Source organism: Trichomycterus rosablanca, chromosome 18 (assembly GCF_030014385.1).
Source record: "Trichomycterus rosablanca isolate fTriRos1 chromosome 18, fTriRos1.hap1, whole genome shotgun sequence".
Classification (NCBI taxonomy): domain Eukaryota; kingdom Metazoa; phylum Chordata; class Actinopteri; order Siluriformes; family Trichomycteridae; genus Trichomycterus; species Trichomycterus rosablanca.
The window spans coordinates 13,219,464-13,229,913 of record NC_086005.1 but is presented as its reverse complement, the minus strand read 5'-3'; the positions used below and the strand labels follow the sequence as shown (position 1 = coordinate 13,229,913).

The window sequence follows — 10,450 nt, the reverse complement described above, 5'->3', positions numbered from 1 at the left end:
AAGAAAGAATGGGCAAAAATTTCTGTCTCTCGATGTGCAAAACTGATAGAGACATACCCCAAGCGACTTGCAGCTGTAATCGCAGCAAAAGGTGGCGCTACAAAGTATTAACGCAAGGGGGCTGAATAATATTGCACGCCCCACTTTTCAGTTTTTTATTTCAAAAAAATGTTTAAAATATCCAATAAATTTCGTTCCACTTCACGATTGTGTCCCACTTGTTGTTGATTCTTCACAAAAAATTACAATTTCATATCGTTATGTTTGAAGCCTGAAATGTGGCAAAAGGTTGAAAAGTTCAAGGGGGCTGAATACTTTTGCAAGGCACTGTATATATATATATATATATATACGTATTTTGATTTCATTGTGGCTTTATGTTGTCCAGATAAAATAATAATAATAATATTAACAAACATTGTTACACAAAACACAGGATTTCAGTCACCCCTAAATTCAATAAGATTTTTAGAAGAACTTTATTTGAGAAACTACATGTTAATTTTTTTACTAGCCTGTTGTGTGATTTTCATTTTAGGATGCATCCTGACAGCATCTTATGACCAGGGTCTTTAACGGAGAACACTAGGCCAAGACGAACAGCAGTGGTTGACAACAGTGGTAAGCTGTAACATAGTTATTTTTACAACACACTCAATTAAGTTACTTTCAATTATGTAATTATTAAATAATGTGTACAGATGATTAAAATTACCCCCCATGTCTCACTATCTGCCTTCTTTAATTTCAGTGCTTAAAAAAAAGTTTAAATGCCTATTTAAGCATTTTGATTAATAGTCCAGTACCTTAACCACTAGGCTATCAGAAAGGTTTTTGATGTTATCATGAAATGTCTATCTTTTCTTCACATAAATTTTTTGGCACATGAGATTACCTTCTAGTACAGAAGAGATTACCTCAATGTACTATGTTGTGGTACATTGTTTTATAAATACAGTATTCATCTTATATGTAATGCCCCAGCACTTTTGCAACATTTCATGATGCTTCGACCTCTATACTTTGTTGGAGGTTTGGTGTTATTATTGGATTACACTTGCTTACTTTCTCAAAAACATGAAATTATATACCATTGTTTTACTATCTACATGCCTCTGTGTAATTGTAGATGCACATCACTTGTCTTTTTTAAGCTAAGGAATTGCCAAAACAAGTGTTAGTTGCCACTGTCTGCACTGGCTTTCTGTGAAGAAACAAAAAAAAGATGAAATGAATAGAATAGAATGAATCTAATGGTGAACACTGAATGCTATAGCACAGCGTGGATGCAGAGGTGTTTTTCTCTACACCACGCCGGAAGATCTGCTTGCACGCGAGTTATCGGAACATGTGGCTTGCGCGTGGGGGTGGTGAATGACGTCACGCCGAGGGGGTTATAAAGCCAGCTGCTCTTTGTTCCTGGTTTACTGTTGAGCTGTTATTTCTGTTCTGCGGTGAGCGGATCTTTTTTTCAGAAAAACCCGGTTTATATCTTGCACTTATTTAACTTTTCTTGTCTTTTTCATTGTAAGTATTACTTCTTCAATTTTTTGACTGCTTTACATGATTGTTAACGTACATATATGAAGTAAAACAGAACTCGACCGGTAAACAGTCGAGCTGGTTGTGCTGGCAGGTTTGTTTACATTGACTGTTCTTGTTCTTCCTTTCTCAGGAGTATGTTTTTTAGGTGTCCGTTTTCTGAACGATTTTCTATGGAAGAACACGGCAACGAGATTATAGTTGAAAGTCATTTCAACCAGAGGGACGCTTTTAGAGAATCTTGATTTTCTCTGGCTGCGTTGCCTGGGGTTTGTTTAATCAAGGTATGTTAACTACAGGATGTCTCTGTGTAACCTATAATTCAACCCAACTTTCCAACAGCAGTGTCACATTAAATGGATAAACAGGACAGATTTCGTGGTCACTTTGCAGAACTCGAATATAAGTAATGTTTCCCTTTTAAATGTATAGCTGGTGACCAACGGTATTGACGTGTCAGAAATGTTCACTTCCCATATTCCCTGGTTGAGACGCTCTCTGACGACAGCACTTCTTTATGTAACTTGTGTGGCGCTATGATAAGCAAACCGGCAGAATCAGCCTGTAACTAAACTTCCGCAGAGGGTGAGGCTAATGCGCCCCCCCCCCCCCCCCCCCCCCCCCCGAGCACTTGTTTTTGTTCAGAGGGTACACGATGTTCCCCTGGTATATAACAGACCAATGTGGATGCCTTTACAGTACCCAATCTAAATACTTAAGGTGACAAAAATTCAAGTTAAAAGCACTTTAAATAGGTTTCAAATACATTTGAAATCAAATTTACCCACACTCATGGGCTGTTATAGGAATGGTGTGAATAAATTAAGAATTACATTTAGTGGGGATTTGATCAAAATTGTAGCTCATACACCAATTGATAAATAATGGAAATAATTTGCAATAAGCCATGAGAGACTGCGTTACTGTGATTTTTATCACGCCGTGATAAAATCATAGCAGTAACGCACGGTCTCTCGTGGCTTATTGCTTTTATAAAACGGCAGTCAACATAAAGTATAATAAAATACAACAATGTTCAATTTATAAATGTTTTTATTTACAAAAACACTTACAAAAAGCATTCTTCCGCGAAATCAGGTAGTCCGTTAACAGTGTTGCTAGGCAAAATGAGGGCGAACATAACATTCGCAATAAACATTCCTCCACAAACACACTTACGCTATTTCTTAAACGAAACACCCGCGTAATGATTAGGATTACTGTTTATATTAATCTGGACATTTCCATGTATAGTACATGACCTAAAATAGTGTTCAACCAAGTTTGTACTTTTTCTTTTCAGTGGCGTATTAATATGGAATGATGTGAGGTGGTCATAGGTGTGCGTATATCGGGGATTTTACGACGGCTTCGAACGCGGCTCAGCCAATCAGATTTTAGGACCGGAACTCTCCGTTTCATAAACAATCATTTTAATAATTTTAATGCGTATTCTGAAACCTTATGAAAAACGGCCATTAATGAAATGATCAGTTATTAAAATGCAAAGGCTGCAAAATTAGTTTTACTGTAGGGGTGGGTGATATAGAATGTCTACATCACGTTACATGACATTTTATATTACAGTAACTATATCTGGATCTGGTCATATTGTTTATGCATATAACTATCTATACCATGGCATAAACTGTAATGCCAAATCTGTATCGTTTGACACTTATCCATAGTAAAAATCCCCAGTTGGGGCGGTCTGGGTCCTTTCTGTGTGGAGTTTTCCCACAGTGCAAAGACATGCAACTGAGGTGGATTGGAGATATAGCATTGTCCATGACTGTGTTTGACCTAGAACTTGTGAACTGATGAATCTTGTGTAATGAGTAACTACCGTTTCTGTCATGAATGTGTAAAACATGCCGTTAAAATCCTAATAAATAAAGAAATACCTGGATCTTGTCATATTGGTTATGCACAGAACTGTTTATACCATGGCATAAACTGTAATGCCAAATCAATACCGTTTGACACTTATAGACATTTGATATAAGCTCAACTGTTTAGGTGCTTCTTCGAGCTTCACCTATAAAAGGATGTTTTACCCTGTATGAGTGCAGTATTTTTCCTTGCACTCTGTACACAGTACGGTACACTATTTTGGCAATATCGTGGAAAATATGTGGAATTCCTTCACTATTTTCGCAAATATATGAATGCACTAATGTTTTAAGTTAATAATCTAAGTGCCTTTGGGTTGTTTTTTTTTTTTTCCTCTTCCCCAGATCAGGGTAGAGTTTACCTATCTTGTTTTCACATCATTGGTCATCAAGACATCCATTTCCGTCTAAACATTCCTGCAACACCTGCTCATACCAAAATGGTTGGCTTTAAACCTGTGGACGTGCCCCCGACTGCTGCTGTAAAGTTTGTCGGTGCTGGAACTGCAGCCTGCATCGCTGACCTCTTCACCTTTCCACTGGATACTGCCAAAGTCAGGCTCCAGGTAGGTCTTTATTAGATTTGATGTCTTTCCCCAGTGGCAACAGGAAGGAGTGCCTTTAAAATGCTAACATTTTTTCGACAATGCTTTCTTCCAAGCAGCTGGGGCAGTTATCATGCCAGAATGACTGATTTTAATCTCCAAATACTTCTAGACACACACACTGACATTGTATTTCCCCATTTTCTTTCCCCTCTTGATTCCTGATTCCTTTTCTTCCATGCAAGCTGATCCTGGAGCTGATGTTTAAGTCCTAGGACCCTGGCAGATATTGGATTACTGCGTCATGGACACCCTGTTACTGGAGACCTCCCAGTGTCTGTAAAGTCTTTCCATGCCCATTTTGTTTTGTACAGATCCAAGGGGAGACCGCTGGTACCGTGAACGTGAGTTCAGTGAAGTACCGTGGCGTGTTTGGCACCATTACCACCATGGTGCGCACAGAGGGACCGAGGAGTCTCTACAACGGGCTGGTGGCTGGACTGCAGCGCCAGATGAGCTTTGCGTCAGTCCGCATTGGCCTCTACGACTCAGTCAAGCAGTTTTACACCAGAGGATCAGATCGTACGTTTATGCTTTTTCAGACTCCATTGTTAATGAGCCTGTGATGTTTAGACCAATTATCTTACTTGGTACTTCAGAGGCTTCTTTGCTAGTTGAGTTTCCCAAAAACTTGTCCGTGCATGATACAAAAACTAAGATCTTATGTTCCATTTGAGAACCTGACTCGACCCTTTTTAATAGATGTGGGTGTTGGCAGTCGCCTTTTGGCTGGTTGCACCACTGGAGCGATGGCAGTTGCTCTGGCCCAACCTACAGATGTTGTGAAGGTTCGTTTTCAAGCTCAGGTTAGCTCTGGTCCTGCCAACAAACGTTACAGTGGCACCATGGACGCCTATCGAGCCATCGCTAAAGAGGAAGGCATTCGTGGGCTGTGGAAAGGTAACCATTTGATGCTTATAAATTAGCACATCATAAACAGCTGAGCAAGCATTGCTGAATTTTTATACCCTTTTCAGGAACTGGCCCAAACGTTGCTCGCAATGCCATCGTGAACTGTACCGAGCTGGTGACCTATGACCTCATTAAAGATGCTCTTCTGCAATCCACACCCATGACTGGTAAGACTGAGCTACATAGTTAAATATTGTGTTCCACTACATACTGTTTTAGCAAGAGTGTTGAGGTTTTATCCACTTCTCCACAGATGACCTTCCATGCCACTTTACATCTGCATTTGGAGCTGGTTTCTGTACCACTATCATTGCTTCTCCAGTTGATGTTGTGAAAACAAGATACATGAACTCTGCCCATGGCCAGTACAGAAGTGCCATAAACTGTGCTGTGGCCATGCTGACCAAAGAGGGACCAATGGCCTTTTACAAGGGGTAAAAAAAAATTTTTTTTTTTAAATGCATCAGTAATAACTTTCTCGCATTACAATATCAGTCTTAGACTCATTGATACACTGCAGTTTTTAATTTTAATTTTTTAACCCCTCCTTCAGGTTCATGCCTTCATTCCTTAGGCTGGGCTCCTGGAACGTGGTGATGTTCGTCACATACGAACAGCTAAAACGTGCGATGATGGCAGCTCGTCATAACTATGCTACTCCTCTTTAGGTCCGGCTATTGCCATTCAGGTGCTTGCTTTCTTCCCCCTCTCTTTTAGCACTAGATTTTAATTTTATTTTAATTAAGCAAATCCCAGGATAGGAACCCTTCATGCTTTGCTTTTTTTCCCTTGTCTTTTTTAAAGATTTTTAAAGCCTGCTAATAAAGCTTTTAGAAAATAAAGCTGTGTTTTTATTTCTCAGAACATAATGGTATGGCCAAGTACAGTGTTCTTATTTAAACATGAAATAGAATGGAACATTTAATAATGAAATCATGCATCATGCATTTTCTGAAGGTTAGTGTGGAATCACATGTTGAGTGCTTGCTTGATGAACTGCCTTCTCTCTGGAGAGAGTTTCTCGGGGTAGTGGGTATTAAATTGGATTATGAGATCCCCTTTAGCAGATGGGTTGCTGGATAAAGGCATTCCCTCACCAGTCACCACCTTGCTGTACTGTGGACTAAAGGGAATACAAGTTACAAGATTTTTCATTAGTTTAACAGTTATGTTGTGTCGCATGCCCAAAGAACATTTTAGCACAGCAATCAATATTTCACTACTGCTTTTTGTCAAGTTTTTACAAAAAATGTGATGGTCAAGTGGGCGTTTGGGTGGCGCAGTGGTAAATTGCACTAGTCTGCTATGGCTGGAATCTCCAATGGTTCGAGGCCATGACAAAAGTTTCTATATGTATATTTTTACCCAACATATTTTCTGAAACCCACGTAGTTATAAAATGACTCATTCTTGATTGTAGGTGTTCCAATTATTTTCACAGAGAGGAACAGTTGTAACCTACTATGACAATAATGCCACTCATATCTGTATGAAAATTTTAAGTTCTAAAATACAACAAGAAAAAGATCTTAAAGCATCTGTATAGAAACAAATGACTATTTACAGGTACTCACTGTACAATATCATTAATGGGAATGCTGAGAAGTCTGCCTTCTAGTGTCTCTACATCCACTGAAAACCCAGTCAGCGCCTGAGGAAAATCAAGATGATCAACAACCTTCCTCAAATTATCTCCATTTACCTAAAGCAAATGCTCATGCCCCTCAGATACTGTGAATCTGCACGTAAGCACTTACAGTTAGTTCAAAAGATTAGCCTCACCTTCTCAAGTGAGATATTTTCAGTGTAAATCAAGTCATCATTTCGACGGGTAAAGTGGGGATGGGGCTTCTGGCGAACAATGAAAATAATGTCTGCTGGGATGCTGTTTGGGCCCTGTGAGAAATATTTAGACATTCAATTGTACTTGCTGTTTAGTTTTATTATAAATAGTTTTCATATACACATGTACATAGGCAGGATAAGAAAAACGCAAACAAATAGTTTTACTATAGACACACCTGATCTCCCTCTTTGGCGAATGTAATCCGTGTTCCATCATTCCAACCTGGTTTCACAGTAATGGTTAAAATCTTGTCTTTGATGCTGGATGTGTGACCATCTTCATTCATGATCTAAATAAAATAAATATACTACTGTTGTTATTGGAAGTGTACATTTAATACTTGCAGCCCTATTACTGGTATAAGGTTATATCCAATTTCAATATTCAGTAACACGTACACGTCGGGATATCTTCATCTTTTTCGTGCATCCATAAAAAAGGTCCTCTAGGGCTAAATGCAGGTCACGCTCGATGGGTGGATCCTGCTTTTTTACCCCTCGTCCACGAAGGCCTCCAAAACCAATGTCCACTTCATTGTTGTCTGAAGTATAAAAATCTGAGGAGACAGTAATGAATCTCACAAATCAAAATTCAGCTTAAATATCAATACAAAGAACAAGTTTTGTGTCTGAAGAAAAAAACTTACCAGCAAAAGGATTGTTCCCTCCAAAAAACTGTCTGAATATTTTCTCAGGATTTCCATGGTAAACATACCCTGATGACCAGGCTCCACTAGCCGCTGATTCCTGTGGGATTCCACCTTTCAGGCCTTCTTCTCCAAACTTATCATAAGTGGCCTTTTTCCGAGCTGCAGTGATACATTGTTAATGCTTATTTAAAATGACCTACAGATTAAAAATTAACCACCAATTCTAAATCTGAACATAATGTCAGCGCAAGGACTGTTCTTTACAAACTGGGTTTCCATGGCTTGGCAGCTGGACATAAGCCTAAAAATAATGTGCTAAAATGCCAAGTGCTGGCAGGAGTGGTGTAGAGCACTGGATCATTGGACTTTGGTGTAGTGGATACACATCTTCTGAGGTTTTTATTAGTTGATGGCATGGCAGCTAAAAGCTACCTGAATTAATGCATAGTGCCTAGTGGAGGAAGAAGGCCAGTAATAGCTATTCTTAATACTACATGTGTGATATATAGACAACTGTTGTGAGAAAACCCTTTCCAGTTTCACAACTGCAATTCCATTAAGAGAAAAAGAGAAGTCCATAAAGTTTGGTGTGGACACCATTGGGATACAATGTAGTGCCAGTGTCTGTTATAATGATTAATAAGGAATGTCATGTCAATGTCTTAAAACTGAATGGCATTATACTGTAGAACGTTTTGCACCACCAAATTAATAATCTAAACTGGTGTACGTGTTTTTGACCCAGCAGATATTGCCATGTTTTTAGAAAACCCACAACAAACTTGTAAGAATTTTAATTTGTGAAGGTTATTTTTATGGTATGTGTAAATATGTTAATGAAACAGGAAAAAAAATGCAGAAATACACCGATCAGCCACAGGACCACTACAGAGCAGGTATTATTTAGGTGATGGATCATTCTCAGCACTGCAGTGACACTGACATGGTGGTGGTGTGAAAGTGTGTGTCGTGCTGGTATGAGTGGATTAGACACAGCAGCGCTGCTGGAGTTTTTAAATACCGTGTCCATTCACTGTCCACTCTATTAGACACTCCTACCTAGTTGGTCCACCTTGTAGATGTAAAGTCAGAGACGATCGCTAATCTATTGCTGCTGTTTGAGTTGGTCATCTTCTAGACCTTCATCAGTGGTCACAGGACGCTGCCTACGGGGCTCTGTTGGCTGGATATATTTGGTTGGTGGACTATTCTCAGTCCAGCAGTGACAGTGAGGTGTTTAAAAACTCCACCAGCACTGCTGTGTCTTATCCACTCATACCAGCACAACACACACTAACACACCACCACCATGTCAGTGTCACTGCAGTGCTGTAGTGGCCCTGGGAGAGTCCTGACCAAACAAAGCATGCAGAGAAACAGATGGACTACAATCAGTAATTGTAAAACTACAAAGTGCTTCTATATGGTAAGTGGAGCTGATAAAATGGACAGTAAGTGTATATGGCTGATCGGTGTAATTAATAATCTAACACTACTATCACAAATCACATCATGTTTCTCAGTAGTTTATTGTAAACGTTAAACTGTAAATATAAACTTTACATCCCACTTACGGTCGCTGAGGACATCATAAGCTTCAGCAAGCTGGTTAAATGTCTCATATGCACCTGGCTGGCTGTTATTATCAGGATGATATTTCAACGCCAGTCGACGATACCTGATGTCAAAAAAGTACTTATTATCAAAAACTGTCCAAACGCAGTCCGAGTTCCAAATAGCTAACTCCACAATATAGAGTACACTAGGTAGGGTGTACAAACCTATAATTCACACCCTATGTAAGGCGCTTATATACTAAAGTTAAAGCTATTCGGGACTCAACCAACGTTGAAGTAGGTGCAGCTTGATTTAAGTACTACAAAAAACAATAACAATGTTTCTTACGACTTTTTAATGTCGGCGTCCGTTGCATCTCGGTTGAGTTCCAGCACAGAATAATAATCTTTACCCATTGTTAGTTTATTAGAGATTTAAACAAGGTGGCACATTCCTGACTGATAACAAAAAAGCAAAGCGTCGCTAGCGTTTCAGAGCGTTTCTAGGTTGCTATGGTGACACCGCTCGCTTGGATTTCTGGGCAATGTAGTTCATTCATGATTATTAGCTTTACAAACGCGTTCAAACTACTGAAGAAATTCCTAAAAAAAAAAATTTAAAGATGGTAAGAGGCTGCATTAACACCTGCGCAAAATCTAATTTTACATTTACATTTAGCAGACGCTTTTATCCAACGCGACTTACAGTTATGACTGAACATGATTTTAAGCAATTGAGGGTTAAGGGCCTTGCTCAGGGGCCCAACAGTGGCAACTTGGTGGTGGTGGGTCTTGAACCGGCAACCTTTTGATTACTAATCCAGTACCTTAACCACTGAACTATCACTGCCCTAATTTTCACACAGGTTACAAAATATTAGCACATATAAAACAACACCTATTTTTTATTTGCACAGAAACAATAGATTTCTTAACTAAAACCCAAATAAAATGCCACTGTTGCCCTCGGCTTGCTCAACAGGGGTTTTTGGTCTGTCGGTCCTGGATTCTGTAAAGTTGCTTTGAGACAACGAAGAAGAAGAACCTTTATTGTCATTATACTTGCGTACAACAAAATTTAGTTTGACACTCTCCAAAGATAAAAAGAAGCAAAAGTATTTACATAAACATATGGATATTTACACAGGACAACCAGTACAATTTGAAGTATAAATTTCAAGATAAATAAAATAGAATAAATTATGGGTGAATATGAATATATAAAGTGACTGTGCTATGTGGAGATACCAGTTCAGTTTCAAAAATGATGATTTTATGCTTGAGTGAGAGAGTGGTTGTATGAAGATGTGCAAATAAATTTCAATGTCCATTGAAAAAAGCACTATACAATTACATTTGACTTGACTTCATCATGGGCTGGGTTGCAGTGGGTGAAAGGCTCCTAGAAACTCTGTAGTGTAGTGTAGTGATATTATAAATTTACCATG

General features: G+C 38.9%; 2 protein-coding genes across 2 annotated transcripts; one reads left to right on the top strand and one right to left on the bottom strand.

Moving 5' to 3' along the window:
* Positions 1–1,433: 1,433 nt before the first annotated feature.
* On the top strand, positions 1,434–5,793 carry ucp2 (uncoupling protein 2). The gene is made up of 8 exons (XM_063014834.1): positions 1,434–1,527; positions 1,676–1,826; positions 3,780–4,000; positions 4,354–4,561; positions 4,742–4,939; positions 5,017–5,118; positions 5,205–5,385; positions 5,505–5,793. The coding sequence occupies exons 3-8, from the start codon at positions 3,875–3,877 to the stop codon at positions 5,617–5,619; spliced, it is 930 nt and encodes a 309-aa protein (XP_062870904.1). The 5' UTR covers positions 1,434–1,527; positions 1,676–1,826; positions 3,780–3,874; the 3' UTR covers positions 5,620–5,793.
* Positions 5,794–5,859: 66 nt separating this feature from the next.
* Positions 5,860–9,482, bottom strand: dnajb13 (DnaJ heat shock protein family (Hsp40) member B13). The gene is made up of 8 exons (XM_063014833.1): positions 9,352–9,482; positions 9,021–9,124; positions 7,444–7,605; positions 7,196–7,353; positions 6,973–7,086; positions 6,734–6,847; positions 6,526–6,602; positions 5,860–6,074 (listed from the first exon to the last, which is right to left on the bottom strand). Exons 1-8 carry the CDS (start codon positions 9,417–9,419, stop codon positions 5,921–5,923), a joined length of 951 nt encoding a protein of 316 aa, XP_062870903.1. The 5' UTR covers positions 9,420–9,482; the 3' UTR covers positions 5,860–5,920.
* Positions 9,483–10,450: the final 968 nt, after the last annotated feature.

Coding starts and splice junctions, on each gene's coding strand:
- ucp2 (XM_063014834.1), top strand. CDS start 3,875: ATGGTTGGCTTTAAACCTGTGGACGTGCCCCCGACTGCTGCTGTAAAG. Junction 4,001..4,353: donor CTGCCAAAGTCAGGCTCCAG/GTAGGTCTTTAT, acceptor TGTTTTGTACAG/ATCCAAGGGGAGACCGCTGG. Junction 5,386..5,504: donor CCAATGGCCTTTTACAAGGG/GTAAAAAAAAAT, acceptor CCCCTCCTTCAG/GTTCATGCCTTCATTCCTTA.
- dnajb13 (XM_063014833.1), bottom strand. CDS start 9,419: ATGGGTAAAGATTATTATTCTGTGCTGGAACTCAACCGAGATGCAACG. Junction 7,606..9,020: donor TTATGATGTCCTCAGCGACC/GTAAGTGGGATG, acceptor GTATCACTGCAG/CTCGGAAAAAGGCCACTTAT. Junction 6,603..6,733: donor AAAATATCTCACTTGAGAAG/GTGAGGCTAATC, acceptor GATTTTCCTCAG/GCGCTGACTGGGTTTTCAGT.